This window comes from Nyctereutes procyonoides, unplaced genomic scaffold (assembly GCF_905146905.1).
Source record: "Nyctereutes procyonoides isolate TBG_1078 unplaced genomic scaffold, NYPRO_anot_genome, whole genome shotgun sequence".
NCBI classification, from domain to species: domain Eukaryota; kingdom Metazoa; phylum Chordata; class Mammalia; order Carnivora; family Canidae; genus Nyctereutes; species Nyctereutes procyonoides.
The window spans coordinates 3,566,808-3,594,620 of NW_026575119.1; the positions used below are offsets into that span (position 1 = coordinate 3,566,808).

General features: G+C 36.2%; 1 protein-coding gene across 2 annotated transcripts in view; it reads left to right on the forward strand.

The window, feature by feature from the left end:
• Nucleotides 1-27,813, forward strand: part of MPP7 (MAGUK p55 scaffold protein 7) — a 293,058-nt gene that overhangs the window by 195,294 nt on the left and 69,951 nt on the right. For both annotated transcript variants that reach the window (XM_055334544.1, XM_055334545.1), the window contains exons 7-11: nt 13,190-13,271; nt 13,839-13,924; nt 17,030-17,104; nt 17,313-17,509; nt 17,992-18,056. In XM_055334544.1, the coding sequence (XP_055190519.1) occupies nt 13,190-13,271; nt 13,839-13,924; nt 17,030-17,104; nt 17,313-17,509; nt 17,992-18,056 (505 nt within the window). The remainder of the gene's footprint in view (nt 1-13,189; nt 13,272-13,838; nt 13,925-17,029; nt 17,105-17,312; nt 17,510-17,991; nt 18,057-27,813) is intronic.

Below are 27,813 nucleotides of genomic sequence, written 5' to 3' on the forward strand. Positions count from 1 at the left end.
AAGGGGAGGCAGGAAGTCAGAGTTGCAAAAGGAGATGTGACAATTAAAGCAAATGTTGGAGTGATGTTGCCATGAGCCCAGGAATTCCCCAAATTTCTAGACACTGGAAAAAGTGCGGATCAGATTCTTCCCTAGATTGTCCAGAAGGAGCACAACCCCTTGACACTTTGATGTTAGCCCGAGAACACTCATTTTGGCCCTCCTCCCTCCAGAAGCTGTAAGATAATACATTTGTGTTGTTTTAAGTCACTAAATTTGTGTGGCACATTTGCACAGCCATAGGATACGAGTGTAGTGTGTATCCATATTTTGATGAAACTACATTTGGAAGAAAAATACATTTCATTGTGTAGCAGTTGATTTTAAATGTGTTGTAGCTCATTTTTTCCTAATTAAGTTACTTTTCTGTTCTTAAAGCAAAAGCCGTAGATAATGCAATACATGCTGGGCACTTGGTGAAGTACTTTGCATACAGTATATTTAATCCTCATAGTACACATATTTTTTCCACTGTGATAGACTAGGGCACTGATAGACAAAGAAGCAACTTCCCTAGGTATCACAGCTAATGAGTGGTAAAACTGAGGTCCAAACTTGGCTTTTTACCTTCAAATACTAGTTTTTTTCTTCTATACCATATTGTGTCTTTATAACTTGTACCTTTTAGGTAATTTTCATGTTTTGTTTGTGTAAGGGCAACTTTGGTACCTTGATAAATGCATTGAATACTCTTAGCCAGAAAAAGACACCAATAAATCTGCGTTTGAGATAAGGGAACTGCTCCCTGTGATACTGGCTAAGATTGTTTCATGTAGATGATAAATTTGTGCTTTTCATCTGTGGTTAGAAATCTGTACTGGTAACCTAAATATCTCTTGGTCTTTGTTGTGGAGGTGACGTACTAAGTAGGGATAGATGGTATATATAGTTCAGATGTAGACAGATCTATCTCAGAGCCTATTGCCATAAAGTAACTAATGTTTGATGGCTTCTGCGCATCCCACAATAAGAAATACATTGTTTAGTTTTGTTTTTGACAAATTCAGGCTCTTAGGTAATCAGAAGGCTGACCACCTTGAGGAGTTCAGTCATTCATCAGTAGTAATTTCTTTGATCAGTTTTCCCAGGGGCAGCAGTTTTTGGTGTGTTGGTTTGGTGAGCTGAGCTAACGTTGAAGCTGCCATCAGCGACATTTAAGTCCCAAGCCTCTCCTGAGCAAATCCGATCTTCCAAATGTTTGTCAAAGAAATTAGGTATGCACTGCATTGACAGTTTTCAAAGGTTTTAACTGGCCCTCTCTAAATTAGTTTCAATTTGAAAAGCAATTGAATGAAGTATACAAAATAACCTGAAGTTGTGTTATCATATTTTGTTCTTGAATAGATCACATGCTCTCACTAGTAAGCATGTAACACCTGAAATAATTAGACCTAAGGTTGACATCATCATCCTTTGTTAGCTCTCTTTTCTTTCTCTCTTGTTTGTTGATTCTATTTACATATTTATTTGAGATACAGAGCACCCTCAAGTTTGGGGGAAGGGGCAGCAGGAGAAACAGACTCCCCGCTGAACAGGGAGTAACTGGGGTCTCAATCCCAGGACCCTGGGATCATGACCTGAGCTGAAGAAGATGCTTAACCGACTGAGACACCCAAATACCCCTCTTTTCTTAAAGTTTATATAACATAGTGTATTTAAAACAAGAGTCTGAAGTAGGATAAGAGTGAGAGTTGCATATGTTAGATTCAGTCAGAGCAGGCAAATCTTCAGATAAACAGTGCAAGAGGGGGAGAACAAATACCCCACGATATTGTTATGTAGGTGGTGAGAATTGCTAACTATCCAGTTAGCAAGAATAGAAGGAAATGCATGGGAAGAAAACTTTCAAGTGCCCCTATGGTTCTGTAGAGCCTGCGGGGCTATGCAGGTACTAGGAAGAGGCTAGGAATTTAGGAAATAGAACCAGATAAATTTTAAACTTGGTTGAATTCTTAAGTTGTTTAAAAATAATTATTCTCAGGGAACCTAAGTGGTTCAGTTGGTTGAGCATCTGGTTTGATTTTGGCTCAATTCATGTTCTTAGGGTCGTGCCCTGGGCTCCATGCTAAGTATGGAGCCTGCTGAGGATTCTCCCTTGCCCTCTGCCCCTAAAATTTAAAAATTAGTTATTTGTCTTAAACGTGAGGATGTTCTCCCAATATGTATTATTTGTGTATTCAGGCGCCATTTTAAGCATTTCTTGGATTGTTCAATTGTTCAGTTTCCTTTTTTTTTTTGATCAGTTTCTTAATTCATATACCAAGGTATAATTTGGCAACTTCATAATGCCAAATAGCATTTTGCACTTAATAGCATTTTTATTTCCTTTTAAGTGTGGGGGTATTTAAAAATTTTAATTCTATTTCATTTTTATTCATAATCTTTCTGTTTATTTGCTATTTTTACATTAATTTAAACAATTTTGTTTCTCCATTATTTAAAAGTAGAAGTTTAAAAAATGAACTGTAGAAAATAGTCATTTTCAGCAAACTTGTCATTTTACATTTGTCAAATGTCATTTGTCATTTTGGAGAGGTTACTGGAAAAACCACAACAACCAAAAGGGCAGGGGTAGGAGGAGAAGCAGAAACTGAGAGAAGGTTGAGTCTGAGGCATTCTTAGGAGAATGAATCCAGGTTGTAAGAACCAAATAGTTAAGATGAGGGAAGCCAAGCTGAAATAAAATTCTAGTGATTGGATGGTCAGTAAATTTTTGGCAAAGGATTCAAGAGGGAATGCCACAAGATTTAGCAATTAAGGTGTTAGTTTATCAATGTTATTTAAGAATGTAATTTTGGAGGTGCCTAGGTGGCTCATTGTTAAGCATTCGACTCTTGATTTCAGCTCAGGTCATGGTCTTAGGTCCTGGGGTGAGCTCCTTGGCAGGCTCCATGCTCAGCAAGGAGTCAGCTGGAGGATTCACTTTCTCTCCCTCTGCCCCCCACCCCCTGCCACTCTTACATGCACACTCTCAAATAAATAAATCTCTTAAAAATGTAATTTTAGTTTTTGGACTGAGGTGAAATATCAGTGAAATAAGCCTGAGGTTCCTTATTAGATAATCAGGAGATATGCTTCTTCAAGAGTGTTTTGAGTATCAGCTAGCATTATGTGTTTGAAATGCTTTGCCAGTTTTTAGGCCATATGCAGGCATTAAGTAAATGTTACATAGAATGACAAGGTGGGAGCTCTAGATGACAGTTGTTGAAGGAGAGGACCGTTTCTAGGGAAAAGAGGCAGTGAACACAGATCATGTAGGTATTTGCAGTGAGAAAGTGAGAGGCTATTAGTTTGAGGAGAGGGATGGATGAGTGAATTGAGAGAAGGAGGGAAAAACACTGGTTAGGATGCACAGAGCAGAGCTATCATCCTTCCCTATGAATTTGGAATAATCTCTATCTGTATCTAATTATCCAGAAATAATAATAAATAGTTTTTTGGCAAGCTTAAGAAAATGACATTCTATTAGTGAGTGAGTAGATTATGATCCCGATTTTCAGTTTCTGGCATGGGTTGTCCTTCTTGTTTCTTTTATTTTTTTCATTTTTTATTTTTTTTAAAGATTTTATTTATTCACAAGAGACAGAGAGAGAGGCAGAGACGCAGGCAGAGGGAGAAGCAGGCTCCATGCAAGGAACCTGACATGGGACTCGATCCCAGGACTCCAGGATCATACCCTGGGCCGAAGGCAGGTGCTAAACTGCTGAGCCACCCAGGGATACCCTCTTGCTTCTTTTAGAACTGTGGTGCTCAAACTATGGTATTCTGAGAATTACCGGAGGTGCTTACTTAAAATGCAGACTTCATAGTCTCTGTCCCCCAGAAATTCTGCATCAGTAAGTTTCAGGTGGGGCCTGGGAAACTATATTTTTAAAAATGTCTCCAATATACTTGATGCAATTGTTTGGTAGACAATACTTGAAACCACTTTGATTTCAAAGATTCAACTGAAATCACCTGTGCTACAAGTTTAAGGAGGAGGTCTTTAGATACAGTTTTATTCGTTTTGCCTTTGCCATGTGTATCATAGGACTATAGACTTTTGTATGATATGGCATGTAATGCACTCTATTTTATTGAGTTTTGATCTTATTTTCATGCAAGGATCTTCCACTAGAAATACCTCAAAGAATTGTGATAATAGGGGCATGGAAAGGAATGAAGGAATTGAAATTTGAGTCAAGTGCTAGTATAATGTAGAAAGTGAGAGATTATTTCTCAGGGTACATATCTCACCCTCCAGGGGTAGGTAGAGTCAGCAGCTAGCAAGCGCTTCTGTTTCAAGGTTTCTACGTATAACAGAGTAACCCTTCAGTGCTGGAGTGCTCTTCTTTATCTATACATTCTAGAAATGATTTCATCCAGCCCATGGCTTTAAAAATCTTCTGTGTGTCAGTAATTCCCAGGTCTGTTTTTCCTCCAGAACTTTTTTTCTGAGCTTTAAATGTGTATGTCCATCTGTGTACTTGATATCTCCATTAAAATGTTCAGTGGACATCTCTGTCTTCACATGTCCAAAAGTAAACTGATGTTTGTCCTCGAATCTATATCCCTTCTAGGATACCTCCTCTTAGTTGATTACAATCCCATCTTCCCAATTGCTCAGCCAAAAGTCAGAATCAGTCTTTGATACCTTTCTTCTTTCGTGTCCCATTTCCAGTCTACTGGGAGATCCTTTAGGCTCTACCAATAATATAGCCGGACTATTCATCATTTCTCCTTCTGCCAGTCAGATCCAAGCTTCCTTCATCGGTACCCTGGAGTATTTTAACGACCTCCAGCCTGTTTCCTTGTTTGGCTCTTACATTCCTTCACCCTTAACATAGTAGGTGGAGTAAACCTGTTAGAGTAAAGCACTTCTGCTGTTCAGCTTCTCCTTGTTTCTTTCAGAATAAAGTCCAGAGCTCTCACAATGACCTACATGATCTGGCTCTCTGTTAACCATCTGACCTCACCTCCTACTTCTCTCCTTTTACTTCACTTCAGCCACAATAGCTGTTTTTCTCTTCCTTAATCATTCTATTCATAACCTCATCTGAGCACCTATGTGCTATTTCTCCTTCATATCCCCCACCTTTTTTTTTTTTAAAAGAGAGGGAAGTGGGAGGGGCAGAGAGAGAGAAAGAGGGAGCAAGAAACTCTCAAGCAGACTCCACATGGAGCGAGGATCCCCATAGGGCTCCATCTCACAACCCTGAGCCCAAATCAAGAGTCAGACATTTAATCAACTGAGCCACCCAGCCATCCCCTCCTTCATGCCCTTTTAAATATTTACTCAAATGTCATCTTCTCATTGAGGCCTGCATCTTGACATTATCTTTCTTTTACCTGCCCTGGCACTCTTGATCTTTCTCTCCCTGCCCTCTCTCATAACCATAGTGTTTACCACCTTCTTCTTCTTTTTTAAAAAAAATTAAATTAAATATTATGGTGTTTATTATCATTTTTTATTTTTTAAATCATTTATTTAAATTCAATTTGCCAACATATAGTATAACACCTTCTAACCTATGTATATCTAATTATTTCATCTTTTGCTTATTGTCCTTCTCCCTTGTTAGATGTCAGCTCCATGAGCAGCCAGAGATGCTTAGTTTGTTTCACCAATGTATTACAAGCTCTTAGAACAGAATGTGGTACAGTAGGTTCTCAATAAACATTTGTCAACTTCTCTGAATCACAGAATAAGTCAACAGGACCTGCAGTAAACACAACAAACTGGAGATTATATTCAGGAAAAACATAGAACTCTAAGAAATGAAGAACTCACTCCTAAGAGCTCATGTACAGACTCACCCAGAAACCTAGCACAAAAACTCCCAATTTAAAAGCACCTAGACCATATGTGAAGGAGACCCACTTACAAATCTTAGAGTGCTTACCAGAGAGGCAGGAAACTTTTGGAACTTTCCTCAGGGATGGAGACATTGGCAGATGCCATATTTGTGACCTTATTTACTTTGTTAAAGTTGGTGAGGGAGTAGGAATCATTTGGGTACTGTTCCTGTAATCTGCTAGACATGTGGCTGTCCCCAGCTGAGTCCTGCCAACCCCCACACTGTAACTGTGCATCCCAACAGCCCTGCCCACCCCTTTGCCACAGTGCAGCCTTGTAGTGCTCAGTACAGAGGTGTGTTACAGCCAGTCTGGGCACTAGCCCTATACACACTGCATTGCAGACATAGCTCTGCCATAGCAAACAGGTTAATGCATCCTATAGAGAGGATGCTTCTTGAGCACCTAGCTCTGGCCAGAGGGGATTAAGTTCCTAGGTCATATGACATCTCCTTTGAAAGGTCACTCCTTCAATATTTGGAGATGTGATTGATTTACCTAATACACAGAAACAAACACAGAGAATCAAGCAAAATGAGGAGATAGAGGAAAATGTTCCAAACAAAACAGGAGAAATCATTAGAAAATGACATTGATGAAATGGAGATAAGCAGTGTATCTGATAAAGAATTCAAGGTAATGGTCATAAGGATGCTCACTGAACTCAGAAGAAGATTTGATCAACACAATGGGATCCTCAACAAAGAGAAATACAACAAAATTTCAAACACAAGGTACAGAACTGAACAACACAGTAATTGAACTGGAAAATACACTAGAGCAGCTCAACAGGATGAAGCCAAAGATCAGCAAGCGGGAAGAAAAAGCAGTAGAAGTCTCCCAGACAAAGCAGCAAAAAGAAAAAAAATGAAAAAAATTGAAAATAATTTAAGGAAGCTTTGGATCAACATCAAGTGGAATAATATTCTCTTATAGGGGTCCAAATACAAGATAGACAGGGCCAGAAAACTTGTTTGAAGAAATAATAGCTGAAAACTTTTCTAAATTAAGACAAGAAAATAGACCTACAGGTCTATAAAGGCCAGATAGTTCCAGATAAGAACGCAAAGTGATCCATAGGAGGACACATTATAATTAAAATGGTAAAAGAGAGAATCTTAAAAGTTGGAAGAGAAAAACAACTTACTATATCCAGGGAAACCCCATAAGGCTATCAGCAGATTTTTCAGCAGAAACTTTGCAGGCTAGAGAAGAGTGGCATGACATATTCAAAGTGCTGAAAGGAGAAAACTTCTACCCTAGAAGTCTCTATCACTAAGTTTAGTATTCAGATTTGAAGGAGACGTTAAAAGTTTTACAGATTTAAGCAAAAGCAGAAGTGGTTCATCATAATTAAGCTGGCTCTGTAAGTAATGTTAAAAGGACTTTTCTAAACTGAAAAAGAAATGGCACTAAATACTACAAAAGCATATGGAAATAAAAATGTCACTGGAAAAGGTCAGTATATGGTAAAGGTAGTGGATCAGTCGCTAATATGGCAAGTGTGAAGGTCAAAATACAAAAATAGTAAAATGAACTAAAATCAGTTAATGGAAGCACAAAATAAAAAGATGTAAAGTGTGACATAAATATAAAACGTGAAAGGCAGAAAGGAAAAATGTAAAGTTTTGGACTATGTGCAGCTTAAGATGCTATCAACTCAAACAGACCTACAATAGGAAATTATAAGTGCATTATAACCACAATGCAAAATTTATACAAAATACACAAAAGAAAATGAGAAAGGAATCTAAACAATATAAAAGGAAGGCATTGAACCAGAAGTGAAGAGAGAGAAAAGAAGAATAGACAGGAACTATGAAAACAGCCAGAAAACAATTAACAAAATGGCAGTAAGTATGTACCTATCAATAGCTACTTTAAATGAACTCCATATTTCAGTCAAAAGACAGAGTGGTTGAATGCAAAAAAAGAGAAGACATGTCTATATGCTCCCTGTAAGAAACTCACTTCTGAAGTAAAGACATACCTAAACTGAAAGTGAAAGAATGGAGAAATATATTCTTTGCAAATGGAAACAAAAAGGTTGAGCAGCTATACTTAATAGCAGACAAAGTAGACTTTAAAACAAAACTATAGGGGATCCCTGGGTGGCTCAGCGGTATAGCGCCTGCCTTCGGCCCAGGGCATGATCCTGGAGTCCCGGGATTGAGTCCCACGTCGGGCTTCCTGCATGGAGCCTGCTTCTCCCTCTGCCTGTGTGTCTGCCTCTTTCTTTCTGTGTGTCTCTCATGAATAAATAAATAAAATCTTAAAAAAAAAATAAAACTATAGTAATAAACAAAAAAGGCATTACATAATGAAAAGGGTTAATCTAACTAGAAGACATACCCTTTATAAATATATGTGCACCAAATATAGAGACCCAAGATATATAAAGCAAATGTTATTGACCTAAAGGGAGAAATTGACAGGAATATAATAGTAGGGGACTTTAACACTCCACTTACATCAGTGGATGCATGATCCAAACAGAAAGTCCATGAGCAAATAGTGGCTTTGAACAGTACATTAGACCAGTTAGACTTAATAGATATGTGCAGAATATTCCACCCAAAAAGAACAGAATACACATTCTTCTCAAGTGTGCATGGAACATTCTCCATGATAGACAATGTTGGGCCACAAAACTAGTCTCAATAAATTCAAGAAGATGAAATATCAAGCATCTTCTCCCCCTACAATGGTATAAAACCAGAAATCAAGTACAAGAAGAAAATTGGGAAACCCTCCCAAATATGGAGATCAAACAACATGCTACTGAACAATCAGTGGGTCATTGAAGAAATCAAAGAAGGAATTAAAAAGTACCTGGGGATGGAAATGAAAATAGGAACGCCACAAACCAAAATTTTTGAAATCAGCAAAGTGATTCTAAAAGGGAAATTCATAGCATTACAGGCCTCCCTCAAGTAAAAATAATCTAATTTGACACAAAAAGGAAGCCCAAAGTTAGTAGATGGAAAGAAATAATAAAGACCAGAGCAGAAATAAAGGAAAGAGACAAAACAATAGAAAAGGTCAATGAAACTAAGAGCTATTTCTGTGAAGAGATAAAGCATCTGACAAACCTTTAGCTAGACTCATCAAGAAAAAGAGGATTCAAGTAAAATCAGAAATGAAAGAGAAGTTACAACTGACACCACAGAAATACAAAGAATCATGAGACTATGAACAATTATACACCAACAAATGGGACAATCTAAAGGAAATGGATAAATTCCTAGAAACATAAAATTTTCCAAGACCAAGTCATAAAGAAAAAAAAAATCTAAGTAGACTAATTACTAGCAAGGATATTGAATAATAATTAGAATTTCCCAACAAAAGTCTAAGGGGCTTCACAAATGAATTTTATCAAGCATTTAAAGATTTAATGCATACTGTTTAAAAACTGTTAGAGAAAGTTAAAGGGGAGGGAGCACTTTATTATTTTTGAAACATTATCCTGATACCAAAACCAGACAAGAATACCACATATACACAGAAAGTTACAGGCCAATATCATTGATGACACTGATGAAAAAATTCTCAACAAAATACTAACAAACTGAATTCAATAATACATTAAATGGATCATAAGCCATGATCAAGTGGGTTTTAGTCCAGAGATCCAAGGGTGGTGGTTTAGTGCCCATAGATTAATCAACATGGCATAGCACCTTAACAGAATAAAGGATAAAAACCATACGATCTTAACAGATGCAGAAAAATCATTTGACAAGATTCAACATGCATTTATATGATCCAAACTCAGCAAGGTAAGTAAAGATAAAAGACATATATGACAGACCCACAGCTAATATACCCAATGGTAAAAACCTGACAGTTTTTCCTCTAAGATCAGAAACAAGAAGAGGATTACACACTCTTGCCACTGTTAATTCAACACAGTATTAGATGTCTTAGCCATAGCAATTAAGCAAGAAAAAGAAATAGAAGGCATTCAAGGACGGAAGAACAAAAATTGTCACTCCTTGCAGTTGGTACCATATTATATATAGACAATCCAAAAGATTACACCAAAACTGTTAGAACTGATAAATTGATTCAGTAAAGTAGGAGGATACAAAATCAACATAACATAAATCTATGGCATTTCTACACATGAATAATGAATTATCAGAAAGAGGAAATAAGAAAACAATCTCATTTAAAAGAATAAAATGCCTAGGAATAAATTTAACCAAGAAAGTGAAAGATCCATACACTGAAAACTATGACATTGATGAAAGAAATTGAAGAAGTCACAAATAAATGGAAGGATAGTCCATGCTCATGAATTAGAAGAATTAATTTTGTTAAAATGCCCATACTACCCAAAACAATCTACAGATTCAGTGCAGTGCCTTTCAAAATTCCAAGGGCAGTTTTCATGGAACTAGAGCAAATAATTCTAAAATTTGTACGGAACCACAGAAGATCCCATATAGCCAAGGTAATCTTGAAAAAAAAAAAAGAACAAGGTTTGAGGCATCATGCTCCTTGGTTTGAAATTATACTACAAAGCTATAGCAATCAAAACAGTTTGGTATGGGTGTAAGAACAGGCACACTGATAAATGGAACGGATTGAGAGCCCAAAATTAAACCCACACATATATGGACAATTAATTTACAGCAAAAGAGCCAATGACATACCATGGAGAAAAAAGAGTCTTTTCAATAAATGTTTTGGGAAAAATTGGACAGCCACATGCAAAAGAATAAAACTTGACCACTGTCTTGCAGTATATACAAACATTAACTTGTAATGCATTAAAGACTTGAATTTAAGACCAGAAACTGTAAAAGTCCTAGAAGAAGAAAATATAGGTGGTAAGCTCCTTGACATGTGTCTAGCAATATTTTTGTAGGTGTGACTCTAAAGGCAAGGGAAACAAAAATAAACAAAGTGGTCTACATCAAACTTCTGCACAGCAAAAGAAATCATTGAAATGAAAAGATTACTGAATAGGAGATTTTTGCAAATCATGTATCCGATAAGGGATTAATGTCCAAAATATATAAAGAACTCCTACAATTTAAAAACACCCCACAAAATAACTCAATTAAAAATGAGCAGAGTATCTGAATAGACATTTTTTTCCAAAGAAGACATCCAGATGGCCAGTAGGCACATGAAAATATATTCAGCACCGCTATTTATTAGGGAAATGCAACTCAAAACTGATTTCACACATCACCTAACATCAGTTAGAATAGGTATTACCAAAAAGACAAGATAGGATATGTCTTGGTGAGGACATGGAGAAAAGGGGATCCTTGTACATTGTTTATGGGAATATAAATTGGTACAGCCACTACAGAAAACATTATGGAAACTTCCCCATACTGTTAAAAATTTAAGACCGGAACTACCATATGATCCATCTTTTCCACTTCTGGCTATTTAATCTGAAGAATATAAAAATACTGATTTGAAAAGATACATGCACCCCTGTGTTTATTGTAGCACTATATACTATAGTCAAGACCTGGAAAGGACGTGGATGTCCACTGGTAGAAGAATAGGTGAAGAAGATGTGGTGTATATATGTATACAATGGAATATTACTCTGTCATTAAAAAATAATGGAATCTTGCCATTTGTGACAACATGAATAGATGTTGAAGGTAGTATACTAAGTGAAAGAAGTTAGAGGATGACAAATACCATATAATCTTGTTCATATGTGAAACCTAGAATAAAGCAAATGAACAAATAAAACTAACTCCTAGATAATAAACAACTGATTGGTGGCTACCAGAAAGTTGGTAGGAGACAAAATAGTTGAAACAGGGTCATTATATGGTGATAGATGCATGGTAACTAGACTTCTAGTGGTAATCACCTTATGGTGCATACAGGTGTCAAATTGTAATGGTGTATACCCGAAAGTCATATAATGTCACATACCAATTTTACCTCAGGTACAAAAGGAAAATGGTGGGAAAAAGAACAATCTAAAAAATGAGTAATTAATCTTAAATTAGGCCACCAGACCCTTCTGCCGTGAAGCATACTTTGATGGGAAGGTTTGAGATATTGTTAAGGAAAATGAAAGTTTATTTAATAATACTAGTTTTATTAAAAAATATTACATTTCTAGTCATCTTGGCTATAAGTTAACTTTAAAGGCAGAAATTACCGTTAATTGACGGGTCTTTATGAGTTTGGTGTTAATGATTGTGGAAAGATGCTCATTTTAGTCTTTGGATGAATGTATAGTTGGGGATGAAAATGTCACAAAATCATCTGATCATTTAATGATTTGATTTTTTTTACCATTATTAGATATGTATCTGATAGCTGTCATGTGAAATATACATATTACAAATGTATTCCTAGTTTTGTTTACATATCTATTTTTTTAATGATATACATGTGTTTATTGATATGTGAGAAGAATTCCACTTTCTTTTTGAGGGTGACTTCTGCCACCACCTAATGTGCATCTTTTTAGCTGTGTGGTGCTATTGTAGAGGCTTTCCTGGAACACCATTGCCAGTTTCTTAGAAGTAAAGTCATAAAAAGGTGTTCAAAGTAACCATTTGTGCCTGGTGTTCTTACAAAGCCGCATTCCATTAATTTGCTTCTGAACATGCATAAATGAAGAATTTCTGGACTCTTTTTGAAATTGTTTCCTAATGTCATGCCAAAATGTTAGTTCTCTTTGTTCTAAGTACAGGCCTAGTACATAAAGACTTGGAGTAACAAATCTTTCTTCCATTAGTTTATCTTAGCATTAGGTAAGGACTGTGACTAAGTCAGAATTGAAGTCTTTTTTTTCCTCTTTCTTTGTCATCATGGCTGAGTTCCTTTACCATAATGGAGTAATAAAGGAAGACTAAATTAAAAGCCAGATGAGCTGAGTTTTAGTTTTCTAATTTCTGTAAGATTTTCGTATTCACTTCATCTCAGTACAGCCTACCTTCTTCCTGGGGTATTATAAAGACAAAGTGAGATGAGAAAATGCTGTTGAGGGACAAAACAAAATACTGTTCAAATACAAGAGATTCTCATGGAAAGAAGGTATTTATACTATTCATAGAGTTGAAGAGGTTAAAGATTTGAAGAATTCTTAAATTGTGCTGAAAATCATAGATGATGCGTCTGATAGATTCAGATAGAAAATCTGTACCAAGAGAGGAGTGTTTGTAAGACAAGGGGTATAATGTCTATTCCTCCTGCCTCGTACCTTTCATTTTTTGTATTCTCACTTCTTCCAGATAAATATCCTTATTTCTGTTCCCTTTCCTACCACCCAACGCACATCTTTACTCACAAGTACTTTTTTTGTTTTCCTTAAAAGGGAGCTACCATTAAAAAAGATGAGCAGACTGGAGCCATCGTTGTGGCTAGAATCATGAGAGGAGGAGCTGCAGATAGAAGTGGTAAGGATTTAAAAAACAAAACATGAAGTGGTAAGGGTTTCAACACTAGGTGCGGGGATGGGTCATGTTGTATTTCATGGGCAACATTTCCAACATGTAAGTAAGAGGAAAACAATCATTTGATGTAATACCTCAGAATAGTAAGATACTCTTCTCTGTATTGAATTGTAGGAACCTATTGAAATAAATAATTCTCACTCTACAATCTAAGTTTACATGGGCTTCCAAAGTTGTATTAAGATCTCTTTCAAGTGGTTCTGCTTTGAAAAATACTACCGCAAGTGTGCAGCCTTTGAAACAAAATAAAAATTCTTTTATTAGGTGAAAATCATGTACATTTCTAGACAAAGACCAGGATGCTGATGTCATTTCTTTGCCGGCATTATAACATGGTAGTCCCTGATTCATTGCTGTTGAGAGGCACAGAATCTGAAACCCGAGAAGCATAAAGGTCTCCTCAAATGTGTTAAGGGAACCAAACAGTGCTTTGAGTCTGGACGCTGTTGCAAAGAACAGTTCTTTTGTAGGTAACTCTGCTAATTTACTACCAAATTTGTTACTTCTCAGGTCTTATTCATGTTGGTGATGAACTTAGGGAAGTGAATGGGATTCCAGTCGAGGATAAAAGACCTGAGGAAATAATTCAGATTTTGGTAAGCTGAAAACATTTTAAAATTGTAGTAAAAAATGACATTGAATCAGTACGTTTCAGACTTGGTTATACATATAGGACTTGGATTTAGCAATCCAGAGTTGAAATCCCAGTTTCATTTCTTAGTTCCTGTATGTCCTCAGAAAATACCTTAATCTTTGCGTTGCCTTAGTGTTTTCATTTCTAAATGAAAACAAGAAGAGGTAAATCTCTCACTGGAGTATTTTGAGGATTAAGTGGGCTAATGTATATGAAGACTTTATTACAGGGCTTGTCCCAAATAGGTACATAATAGATGGCATCTACCCTGTCGTTCGTGATGCATTTTTCTTTTCCCTTCTCTCATCGATATGGCCGGACTGTAGGCTGTGCTTTCTAAGGTATCTAAAACAGTGAAACTAATTTAGATGTCTTGTGAAATCTAAAACAGAAATTATTAAAATTATTTTAGGTCTTGACAGTATTAATTCTCCAGTTCATTTGTAAGGAGAAAAATGAGGAAGGCTGTCTCTGTTAATGTGTGAAAACATAACATACAGAAATAGAGTTTAGTATCTTAAACAGACCCTGTATATAAAAAAATCTAGTAATGATTAAGGTGGTAGCATTTTAAATCCGTGGGAAAACAGTGAAGTCATTTCATAAATGGTATTGGATAAATTGACGATTCAAATAGAAAAAATAAAGTCAGTCCCTATTTTACACTACACCCAAAACAGATTCCAAAGAATTAAATATTTTTTAAAAATCCAAAAAATGAAGGAGGACTTTTTAAATTTGATGTGAAATACAAATAGAAAAATAACTGATGTGATTGCAAGAACTGAAAAATTTGTGTATAGAAAAAGATGCCATATATGACTTGAAAGACATGTGACGCTTAGAAAAAATATTGTCAATATGTGATAGGTGTTTTAACATGGAGAGAGTTCATAAAAATTAATAAGAGAAAAAATATTTACAGAAAAATTTACAAAAAAACCCATCTGAAAAATATTGTTTTGGAAGGATTTAAAAGCTTAATAATAGCTACAGTCAGCAGATTCTAGGCACATAGTTCTACTTATATGCTTCCAGTACTGGGATGAATTTAGTAGATCCTTTTGATATGGCTATCTGAAACCATTAAAATTTTAAATTTGCCTACCCTTTAATCAAGAAATTCAATTGTTGGGAATTGACCTGTAGGAAATAATTTGGCAGATGTATTGTATAGGTAAGATTGTAAAAAATATTTAGGAATAGGAAGAAGGTTGCATTGATGGACTAATCCATTGTACATCCAAGTGATGGCAATCATAATGGTTGATAGACCTGTAGGACTTAGTAATACTAGTAATTCTTATAGTGGTTGAACCCTTAATGACACTGTTCTAAGGGCTTTGCACACATTAACACAGATGCACACACATACAAAGTAGTAGAATTGGAAGAGGTCATAAAGAAGACTTGCTTTCTCTCTACCTGTACAATTCAATATTATATGAATTCTTAATAAGATTGGTGAATTATTTTATGATGGGTAATAATAGTGATATTACCAGTTTGAAATCGGTCCTGCTGTAAAATTCTGATGGAATTTAGATAGAATCTAGATATCTAGATAGATAGATCGATACTATTAAAACCCTGTTTTACTTTAGTCTCTGTGCTCTCCTGGAGCTGCCTCCTTATATTTGCAAGAGCTGATTCTGTGCAGCTTTTCCCGACTGGGCTTTCAGGGACTTCACACTGGTAAATGGAAGTTGACTATGGTCCATGGACATTGGCAAACAATGCAAATCAGGGCCTCCTCCTCCTTTCCCCCAGACCAGAGCCCTGGTTTACGAGAGTGAGCCTCAGAGATAGCTCTGCATTCTCCCTTCTCTCTCCTTCTTTCCTTCTTCCTTTATCTGCCTAATCTCGTCTTTCTCTTTTCTTTCCTTCCTCATTCCTCTCACATATGTGCCAGATACTTAGTGCTTTCATGGGCCTTAGAATTTAGCCGGAGGATGCCTGGGTGGCTCAGTGGTTGAGCTTCTGCCTTTGGCTCAGGGCATGATCCCAAAGTCCTGGGATCGAGTCCCTCATTGGGCTCCTTGCATGGAGCCTGCTTCTCCCTCTGCCTGTGTCTCTGCCTCTCTCTCTCTCTCCGTGTCTCTCATGAACAAATAAAATCTTAAAAAAAATAATTTAGCCAGGATAACAGATATTAAGAAATAATTGTATAAATGATAACTTAGCACAGTTATGAGACATACTAGAAAGAAACAGAAAGACGCGAGAGTATATATATATATATATTTTAATATTTATTTATTCATAGAGACAGACAGAGAGGCAGAGACACAGGCAGAGGGAGAAGCAGGCACTATGCAGAGAGCCTGACATGGGACTCGATCCAGGGTCTCCAGGATCACGCCCCGGGCTGCAGGCGGCGCTAAACCGCTGCACCACTGGGGCTGCCCGACATGAGAGTATGTTAAGGGGAGATCTGCTCTAGTCTGAGAGGGTCAGAAAAACACTGCATGTATTGTTTTTGCTTTAATTAAATTAATAGGTATTTAATCTTTCCATCTTTTATTACATTTTGTATTTTACTAACTTGAATATAATAGCAGTGAATGTTCTTCATTATTTTTTTCTGATGAACATTGCAGCTAATGTATATACATATTCTGTATAAGTTAATCGTACATTTATAACTGAGTTACTGACAATACAACTATCTTGTCCCTAAAAATGTGATGTGCCGATACTTAAATGTATGTGAACCTTGCATATCATCTGTCCTCACCATGTAATATTGTCTGTGTAAGGCACTTTGCAGTTTCTGTGTTTCTATTTTGAAGTAGCTCAACATGGATGGTAATATATTCGTCGGCCTTTTGAAACTGCACAGGAGGTAAAAGTGGATTTAGTGTTTAGTGTTTTTTAACTTACCTGACAAACTGGAGTGCTTTCTCATACTGCAGGAATTTCTACAAAAATAGTTTTCTCAGTTTGGCTTATCTAAGAGTAGAAACCCCAGGCTTATAAATTTTTCAGTCAGTCCATTTTCTACCTGTTTTGCCTTCTTTTTTCTTGCCTGTAGAAGTTCTCTGATAAGTCTTTCTTCTGTTTTCAGGCTCAGTCTCAGGGGGCAATTACATTTAAGATTATACCCAGCATCAAAGAGGAGACACCATCCAAAGAAGGCAAGGTAATCATTACTTAAAAATATTTTTTTGTTTGTTTTGGTGGTGGTGGTGGGGGGTGCTAATATTTCCCTGTCTAACACGTACCCACTTTGTCACAAGTTCATTTTCGTATTCTCTTTTTTAAAAAAAAAAAATGATCCTTAGAGAAGAATGTTGGCCCTTCCACTTTATTTTTTATATTTACTCCTTTTAAATGAAACTCTCTTCCAGATGTTTATCAAAGCCCTCTTTGACTATGACCCTAATGAGGATAAAGCAATTCCATGTAAGGAAGCTGGGCTTTCTTTCAAAAAGGGAGATATTCTTCAGATTATGAGCCAAGATGATGCAACATGGTGGCAAGCAAAGCATGCAGGTGATGCCAATCCCAGGGCAGGTTTGATTCCCTCAAAGCATTTCCAGGAAAGGTGAGCTACTGGCATGCAGTAACGGTCTCTCTTCAAATGACCTTTTGTTCTCTGCAAAATATCACTTGAGGATAGTTGTGATAAAATAAGCACTAAAGCCTTGCTCTAGAATCCTTTATCCCCTCAGGTTTGGATTTCTGTTTTGTCTAACTAAGTATGAATAATGACCAAAAATAATATGACAGGACCAGGTCATATTTAGTTTTTGTTATGAAGCAAATGGAAAAATAGCACATTAATATCTGAAACTGTATTGATGTGAAAGGTGGGGGAAAAAAGAAGAGTGATTTTGGAATAGGGTGATTTATAAAAATTTGAAAGTAGATGATTTACTTTTTAATTTGAATAGATTGCATTGTGTTCATTTTTTCCCCTGGCTTCCCGTTTTTTTTTTTTCCCTTGGGACTTTTAATATTTTGGTGTTATATTAATCTTGGATCTGTACTGAAAATTGATAGGCATTGACCTTCTTTTTCCCCCAGGAGATTGGCTCTGAGACGACCAGAAATACTAGTTCAGCCCTTCAAAGTTTCCAGCAGGAAATCATGTAAGTTTGTTAATAAAAATGCAGAGTAACCAAATCTTGCTGTTTATTTTTGACTACTAAAGCAGGTGTTTGTGGTAGAACGAGAGCTTGTATTGCCTTGTGATAGCTTTGGGATCATCATTTCATGGCAACCAAGCAAATAAGAAACTCACAGTAGAATATTAAAGTGAATCTTTTGAAGAAAGGGGTGTTTGCGGTTGTTTATAATAAACCCATGACTCACACTTTAAGAAACTAACTAGCAACACTACTCTTCTTGACTTCTGGTGTTTTATAAATGTAACCTCAAATGCAACTCCTTTATTTCTCCAAAGCTAGAAGGTTTGGGTGAGACATAAAATCAGGGGGAGGTAATCTACCACTTTCTTGGGCATTGACAAAGGCCATTGTGCCTAAGAACAGTTATTTTTGTTCTTTGCTTATCCAGAAATCATAGTCACTCTAACCTTTAATCTGCCTGTTTGGAGTTGTTACAAGATGAGATTAAATCAAAATAAGAGCAGAAAAAGGATGGAGGTGTAGGATTACTGAAAAAGATAGTGTGGATTTGGGTGCATTTTTCCCCCTCCCTTCATACTCCTCTCAGCTCTTGTTTACTCCCCACTCCTCACCTCCATCAAGTCCCCATCCCATAAATTTCCTACTTCATCTCCTCAAAATGTTTCATGGTTCTAGGTATTTTAAGAGTAAAAAAAAAGCCTTTTGTTTTCAACATAGAGCTCATACATTAAAAGGCGAAATGCACAAATAAACGGTCCTGGAATTTTGCACCAACATCTGGTTTTAGTATTGTTGCATTTTTCACATCTCCTGTTATTTCTGTCAGTTTGTAGACGCGTATAGCCTAGGAATTACATTATAAGAGAGCCAAACTACAGTCAAGTATAAATCTCACAAGCAAGCAAATACTTCAAGGGGAGCACTGATTCAAAAGCCTGCTTGTTCTTGCTTCGTTAAGTCTGGGCAGAATAAAAACACACTTGTCACAGAATGCCACATGGATTGTGACATCAGAAAGCATACAGTTTAACCAGAAGGGTGCATCGTTTTTAAGTGTGATGAATTTTCACTGGCAGGCGCTCCAGGCATCCAGCTGACTTGCTCTTGGAGGATTTCTAAATTGGGGGCCTGCGCCCTTCTAATACATTTGATGCGTGTGGATACAATGTGTGTAACTTGAAAAGGACATCAGTGTGATTCTACTCGCATCTTAATCCATCTCCCAATTTGAGTCTTAGGCAACTTAGAAATATCTAGTTTGATATGATTGTGAATTTTCATTTAAGAGTTTTTATAAATGTGTTTCTTTAAAGAACTACATGAAATGGGTATATTATCTTTTTAATAGCTCTCCCCAAACTGATTTCAGTATAAATGTGTGTGAATGCCAGAGGTATTGTGTGTGTGTGTGTGTGTGTGTGCCCGTGCATGTGTATAGAGCTGTTAATTAATAATGGATAATTTTTGTCTATTATTCAGAGTTTTCCATATTATAGTCTTTAATATTTGCATCTGCGAAATATTTATTCAAAAATTAGTGAAATGTTATTATCTGGATTTTTTAAGAGTTTGTTTTTTCTGCCTTTTGAAGATCATATAAGAATGTTTACTGATTCCCATTCACACTTCCTTTTTTCTTTTCTATTTTTTTAAGTTGACTTGATTCAAATAAATAATAATATAATAATAATAATATAAACAAATATGGCCATATTATCCAAATCACTAGTGTATAGCAAATAGGACCTTATTTAGAGAGATAGTCTATGTCCATGAAGATTAAATAGAAATGTTACTTTTATTGTCAAAGAATTAAAATTCTATTTGAAGTTTACTTAATGTTGTCTCCTAAACCCCTGAACTCAAAAGTTAAGCAAGAATTATTACGCTGGTTCTGAACATTTTAAAAGTAATTTAAAAGCACTTTGTTTTATAACCTGTGTATCTGATAGTGACTCTTTACATAACTATACTTGTAAAGACCATCTGACCCAAGACTTCCTGGACTTCAACATTTGGTACTTAGATTTTTAGGATAGGGCATCCATTGTGCTCTTTGAATTATAGAATAATGCTATGAAGAAAAACAGAAAGCTAACAGAAAATCTTTTAGTAATATGACTTTGAATAATAATTCATAGACTAGGTATTAAGGAACATTTCTGTAATGTAAAAATTATAGAAGGAGAATAATTCTGTCATGTTGGTATTTCTGAATTTACTAAAAAGTAGTCATGTTGATAATTTTCTGCACTAAATTTTGCAAGTGCATTTAAAACCTAGGACATAGTGTTAAATGGTGAATTTAGGATAATGACTTCAGTCAGGTAATAATATGTATTGAATTAGCCAGCTAACTTCTTTCACAAAAAAAAAATATATTACTATGGTTTTACTCTTTATTTGGCTCACATCATATCATCATAACTAAAGTAGTTTGCATGGAGGAAAAGCTCTGGAACTATAGGGGTTCAGTCAAACTCAAAGTCAAAAAGGAGTGGAGAATGCGTTTATGTTTGTGCTAGAGCTGGAGATCCTGGCTTCCTGGTAGATAAAATCAGGAACCCTAATATTGATGTCTTCAGGCTTTAAAACTGGCATTCTTATGCATAACTTTGTGGTGTTCATCTTTGATGCTTGGCTATTTCCTCCCCTTAAGTATCCTGGCATGTCTAATACCAATTGAGAAAATAGGCTTCAAACAAACAAAATAGTTTGCCTCTTGAAATTAAACATTCCTAAAAAATACGAACTCTTAAAACCAAAGCATAAGCAAATCATAGAAGCTTGAGAGCTTGAGAGAGGGAATCACCTCCACTTCCTCCTGTTTTGCTCTTTTTTTTCTTTTTTCCAAAGAATAGCTTGCCCAACAAAGAAACCTATAATAGAATTCTGTGTTCCCTCCCTTTCTCCTTCATCTCATGATAGGCTCTTACATAATGGATTTACATTAGAAATAGACACAGAAGAGCAGCCTAGAAGTCTGATAGGTTTTCTTTGACATGACCAACTTTTAGATCATTACATGAAAGATACAAGTTAAGTGTTTTGGAAATGAGTTAAAAGCATATCTTAGTCTCAAGTAAAACATATAGGAGTAGTTTTCATGACAGACACTTGGCAGCTTGCAATTCTTATGTCGATATAATTTAAAGTACTTTCTGATTTTCTGCCAAAACCTTATTTTTATAGTTCAGTTGCATATATATAAAGCAATATGGTATCACCTAACCTTAAAAAAGAAATATGATTTCCTTTGGTTAATTAAAATACTGTTTGTAAAAAAAAAATACTGTTTGTCCCCTTTCTATTGAAATTAAACTTTATTAGTTAAGAATTGTCGTCTTAGCAATACAAACATTATAATAACTTTGGCTTCAATAGTATGTAACATATTCAAAACTAGTTTACATGGTATTCAGAAAAAGCTCTTCTTATTCAAATAGTCCGTTTTACAGGAGAATATTCCAGCATGATTTTTATTTATGGTGCTTAGTTTCTTTTTTTAGTTCTCGAAATAGAAATACCTGAAAATATCTCCTACAACTGATTGAATGATATTAATTTAAAAAAATTTTTTACAAGAACATCTCTTACATAATTCTTATAATAAAAAGAATCCAGGAGATATGATTTATTAGCCTTTTAAAGATTAGAAGGTAAAAGCCCAAAACCTTTTTTTTTAGAATTTGGTTTAGCCATTTGTGGTTAGCTGTCATGTGGGTACAAAATAAAATATTTAGCTGGACCAGAGATGTTCATTCAAGCAGCATATAACTGAATTCATTCAAAAACAAGCATTTTGTGGATTGAAGATCACAATCTACCAATAGTATAAACTCTGAGTAAACAAATGGAGTCACTCTACATGGTATCAATATTTTGGAAGGCCAAACATTTGAGAGTAACATATATAACATTCCAGGTTGTTATAATACAACTTTTCAAATTAAGTAAATTCCTTTCTCCTGGCATCTTAAACAGTGTTATTTAGTGTGTTCATATATAAAGTTAATTCAGAAATTAACATGTAGATTGCTTACGTTCTTATATTAAATTTGTATGCCTAAACCTTGTCAAGTATTTTCTTGATTTTGGTGGCATTTTGTGTTAACAGAAACACATGGGGTTTTAAAAAATAGTGAAAGTGGTTTTCCCCCTAATATTTACTGATATTCTTTGGGAAATGCCAGAGTTCAGAGTTTGTGTCGACAGAGGTGCAGATTAAAACCTAAACTGTAAATTGTATGTCAGACTGTTTATGTCAGGAGATAGCTGGAGGTGATGGCCTAATTGTTATAGCTAACTTTTCATCTCAGTAGATTATGTTCTTCTTACATAAATTGAATATATGCTTTTTATTTTTATTTTTTTAAGATTTTATTTATTGATTCATGAGAGACAGAGAGAGACAGAGACAGACAGAGAGAGAGAGAGAGAGAGAGAGAGAGAGAGAGAGGCAGAGACACAGGCAGAGGGAGAAGCAGGCTCCATGCAGGGAGTCTGACATGAGACTCGATCCCGGGTCTCCAGGATCACGCCCTGGGCTGAAGGCGGCACTAAACCGCTCAGCCACCTGGGCTGCCCAAGATGTTCCTTTTAAAATGCGATCAAGGCATGTGCTTTTAGCTTTTCCATACGAAGGGTTCTAAACCATACTATCTCTTGCCTTTTGTCTTGAGGACCCTACGCTATGTGGCTAAGAAAGAGTTGATTAACAATTAGGAGCATGGTCCAAGGCCACAGATTATTGCAGACTTTTAGGGAAGATCACATGGGGGCAGTGGGAGGTGAAATAAAGCAGTTTTTAGGGTGGGGATTTAACTGTGCCCCCATAAATACTATCACACCTATAGAGACACAATTTCTCCACTTGTCAAGAGTATGTGATGTTGCTCCAGCCACCATGGCTAGACCCGGCAGTATGAAAAACTTCCTCCTGCCCTGTTTGTGGAGCTCATCAAATGCTCTTCACGAGAGTTTTTCCACTGCATTCTCTGAAGACAGCCAGAATTACTCTTTGTGACCTTGTTGGCCTCTCCTCTGTGATTTTCCCATCCTGCTCTTCAGTTCTTGAAGAGGTGGAGAACACTCCTGATAGCCTGGGGAGAGTCCCCCCATTCTCCAGTCAGGAGAAACACATGTGGAAGGCTCCAGCTTCAGGGGAAGGGGGCAAGAGGCTGGTGTCCTGGGAAGTGGTGAGAGTAGACAAGAAACTTGAAAGGAGCTTTCTTCTTTTGAGCTCTCCACCAACTTGTACTGCCTAGCATAACATTAGAGTAATTAAAAAGTGATTTTGGTATGATAGTATAGCATAGTAGTTAAAAACACAGACTCCGGAACCTGATCCTGTGGGTCACATCCCAGAGTGCTTCATTTCTCTGTACCTCTGATTCCCATCTGTCACATGGAGGTAACAGCGGCTTCATAGAGCTGTGAGAGAATTCGGTAAGTTGAGGCATTTAATGTACAACGAATAGTGCCTTACTATAGTTAAGAATCATGCAAGTATCCCAAATGTCTTCTGAGATCAACCTTTTATATATTGTATTCTTGTTCAGACTTGCTAAGTATAAGGAAGTGTTCTTTCCTACTGGCTGTCTATTAAGCATGTTGCTTCCTTGGGTATAGACATCTGTGTGTTACCACACAAAAAATTATCATTCTCTTCCTACTGAAAGCACAGAAGAAATACTCCTCTGAGAATTTATGCAGCATATTCACAACCTTTTCTTAGAATATGAAACATACCATACTATATGTGACATGGAGATGTTTTATTGCCTGTGATGTTTTAATTTTTTTATGCGCGTGTGTGTATCAGCATTAGAGAGAGAGACACATGGCTTTTATCATCTGATGTACATGACACTGATTCTTTAATCAGGCTATAACACTCTGTCAATCCTCTTCTTTCCATCAGAAAATATACTTTCTGTTTAACAACCCACTTAGTGGTACAGTGAGATCGCAGATAAACCATCGGAAGCACCACTTTTATTATTTCCACTAAGCCTAGTGGCATGGCTTGGCTTGGCTAACCCGTATCACATAGTTTATTGTTTGTTTTCTAATCACTTGTTTTAGATGCACATGGAAGTCCCAGAGCTACAAGGAATGAATGTAAATAAACTCACAACTTGGGTGACTCCCAATCCATGTCTGAGTAATAATGATTTGCTTGTCACTTTTGTGAATTCTGTTCAAGTAGAACCAATACAGTTGGAGAACCCATAGGTATTTGGAAAATAAAAACACAGTGGTGCACACTCTCTCCTAAGTGTTTTCTTTGACTTGCCACTCTGTAGTTGGGAGAGAAAAGTGAGCCAAGAAGTGTCCTCACCAGGCCTGTTCATTCTACAAGGTCTCATAGCGAAATATGTACCACCTTGACTTGTGGTTTGATTTTGCTTCTATTAAATTGCCAGTTCTTTTTCCACCTTTAACTGAAGGTGAGTATCTAAAGGCAAACAGAACTCTTAAATTTCTGTCCTATTAGTAACAAGTATTTTTTAGAATGATCTTTTCCAGTATCTTTTATCAAATACTACAGTCAGAATGAAGCAAAGGGCTGCCTGACTCACTTCCTATGTGTAGTAAGTTGATAATATTGTTAAAATTACAAGGTTTTTAGACAGTTTAGGGCATTTTAAGGATTATTTATAAGTATGTATACTAAGTGTTAAACAGATTTGTTTACAAACAAATGTCCACTGAAAATAATTCCCCATTGAAGGTATTATTTTGAAAAAAAAATTTTTTTTCCTCATTATTTTTCCCATTTGGGCATTTAATAAGCTACATGGTGGCTTTGTGCTTTTACTGCTTTAGTAAACACATTCTTTTCAGATCAGGATTACGGTGCAATCTAAAATGTAGTTTTTCATGAATTCTGTTTATTTGTTGACTAATAACTTTGAAATATTTAAAATACATTTTTTTCCCCTTTTGGCTTTTCTAAGATGAGGAAACAGTTGAGTGTGGTAGGTGGATTTTTTTTTCTCCATCCTGTGCATCTTCTTTCTACTTTAATTGTATTTTCTGCACATTTAATCATTTCCTTTCTCATTTTCTTTGTGCTTCTCAGAGGAAACTAAAGGTACATGTATAAAAGCTTCCCTGCCATAGTCTATTAATTTTATTTAGTACACATATGTGTGGATTAAATTGAGTATAGCAAGTGGTTTATAGAAGATATTGTGCATCTGACTTCCATCTTGATGTTACAGTACCAAAAATCATGGTTGGACTCTGAGATCTATACTATTTTTTGCTTCCTATAGCAGAAATATAGAGAGTAGTCTGAAATAGTACATTATGTTTTTGTTCCTGTCAATAGTCTCAGTGTTATTCAAATATATTGACATCCTTATCTTAAAGTAAAGATGTCAGAGGAGTCTTCTCAACTATTTCATACCTGCACAAGCTGTGCTATTAGTTCCATATTTATATGAAGATAAGAGGCCTAAAGTAACAAGTACTCACTAGGTCAACTATATTTTTAAGATATGGATAACCCAGTATTCATTTAATTTCAAGAAATAATTAACCCATCACTTGTTTTAAAATGTTTTCATCTATTCATTTGTTAAAATTCAAATAAAAATGGAAATAGTATGCCTTTATTCCTTCCCAACACAGAATTTCTTCCTATCAAAAGAAAGGATGTATCTTAATCTTAGCCTTTCTGTCTAATCCAGTGAGCCAAAGTAAGTGCTACATTTTACATATTATCAAAGAGCCTGATTTACAAAAATAAATTTACTTTGGGGATCAAGTGTTATAATTTTCTTAACTGTGGAAAGTATAAACATCGTAGGCATATCTTTTATAATTTTCTTGAAACTGCATCAAGGAACCTCTGAAGGAGGTTGAAAACTGAATTGCATGATGTTTTAAAACATTACTTTAAACTTAAATATAAAACAAAACGTTTTATGTTTAAGAGTGGCATTGTGAGGGCTGTTCTATGCTGTGCTTTACGTAATTGTTTTAAGTAGTTTTATTTTATTTTATTATTTTTTTGCATCTGTGGCTGGGCTTCTAACTGTTCTGCTTTATTTCTTGGCTTTTTGTTCTGTATGCTTTTACACTCCATCCAGAAGATGCTGAATATGCTGGTAACAACAGTGGAACCTATATAGGTGAGCAATTGGTCACAGAAGAGGATTTCTTTCTTTCTGTTGCTTTCTTCAAAACCATTTTATTGTTTGATCTTAAATGAGCATATTTGCACTAGCATATTCTGATGTTCAGTGGGGGGTAGCATGAATCTTTATGTTAAACAGGCTCAGTGGGTTGGACATAAAGGAATTCATAGTGTGCTTTTGTGTTGTTATTTAAGAAGCTTTCCAGATGCTACACTTTTGTAAGTCATTATATATTTTTGGTTAGAAGATGAAAAGCATTTGTGGCTAAGTCATTTTACTCAGTTAACATGTCTGGGCTTTTCTGAGTTATCTGGTTAGCTGTTAATTAGTTAGAACTTCTTCCAAAATAACTTTTTGGGTTTTTTTTTCCTGGTGATATATCATTCGCGTTATGCCTCTCTATCTAACCATTGACTGAACAGCCCCAAATATAATTAAGCCTATGATTGACGTGCTAGTCTCTATTGGAGGGATAAATTTCCAGTGTGGCCATGCCAAGGAATGTTATAAACAAAAACACCATATCTAGAAATTGTTAAAGGCACCAGAATTCTCTTCAGCAACCTATCACTGCAGACCTTTCCTACCCTTGCCATGACCAGTTCCCTACCTGCACTAGTGATGGGTCATAGTGTAGAAGCACAGTTTGAAAGGGAACTACTTCAACCTCCTTTAAAAAAAAAAATTATTTGACAGAGAGCACAAGGGGGGGAGTAGCAGGCAGAGGCATAGGGAGAGGGAAAGAGAGGGAGAAGCAGGCTTCCCGCTGAGCAGGGAACCCAATGCAGGGCTCCATCTCAGGATCCCAGGATTATGACCAGAACAGAAGGCAGATGCTTAATTGACTAAGCCACCCAGGTACCCCTCCTTGTTTTTAGATTAATATTTATGCATATGATAATATATCTTGGTTATTGAAGAAATTTGCCAGATGTTATATTTGGTATTTATATTATTTATAATAGTGTGAGATTGGTGGAATCCCCCCCCCCCCACTTTACAGAAGGGAAACTGATTCAGAAAGTTTGCTGGAATTATCTAAGAACCTACAGATAGTGAATGGTTCCTCCGGGTTTCACATTCACATCCGTGCATGTATACCGCCTCAACTTTATCTTTATCTGCTACCCTTTCGTTTTTCATTTTGCAAAACTCCGTGTAAAAATCTAGAGTATTCCAGTTTTTAGACTAGAAAAACTGTGATTGGATGATCAAAGAGAGGTTAAAATTCCATTAATTCCTTACTCATTTCTGAACAATACAGTGTGCCAGAAACTCTGTATATCAATTAGCACCTCTCCTTACACCCTCAGAAACTTTAGTGGCTTCAAGGAGCAAGTGTTTCTTCTGATTCTGTGATCAGCTGAGTGGCTCCTCTGGTCTGTGTCAGCTTGGTGAACCTTTGCGGTCTGGTGGTTTGGGCCGGGCTCTGGTTGGTCTGAGGGGTGGGATGCTCAGCAAGACAAACGTGTTTCTGTTTCCTGTAATTTCTCATTCTCCAGTAAGCTAGCCCATGAAGCATCTCAGGGTTCCAGAGAGCAACAGAAAAAATGATCTCCAGTATGTTGATACTAACAAATCCTCTGCTCACATCACATCTGCCAACA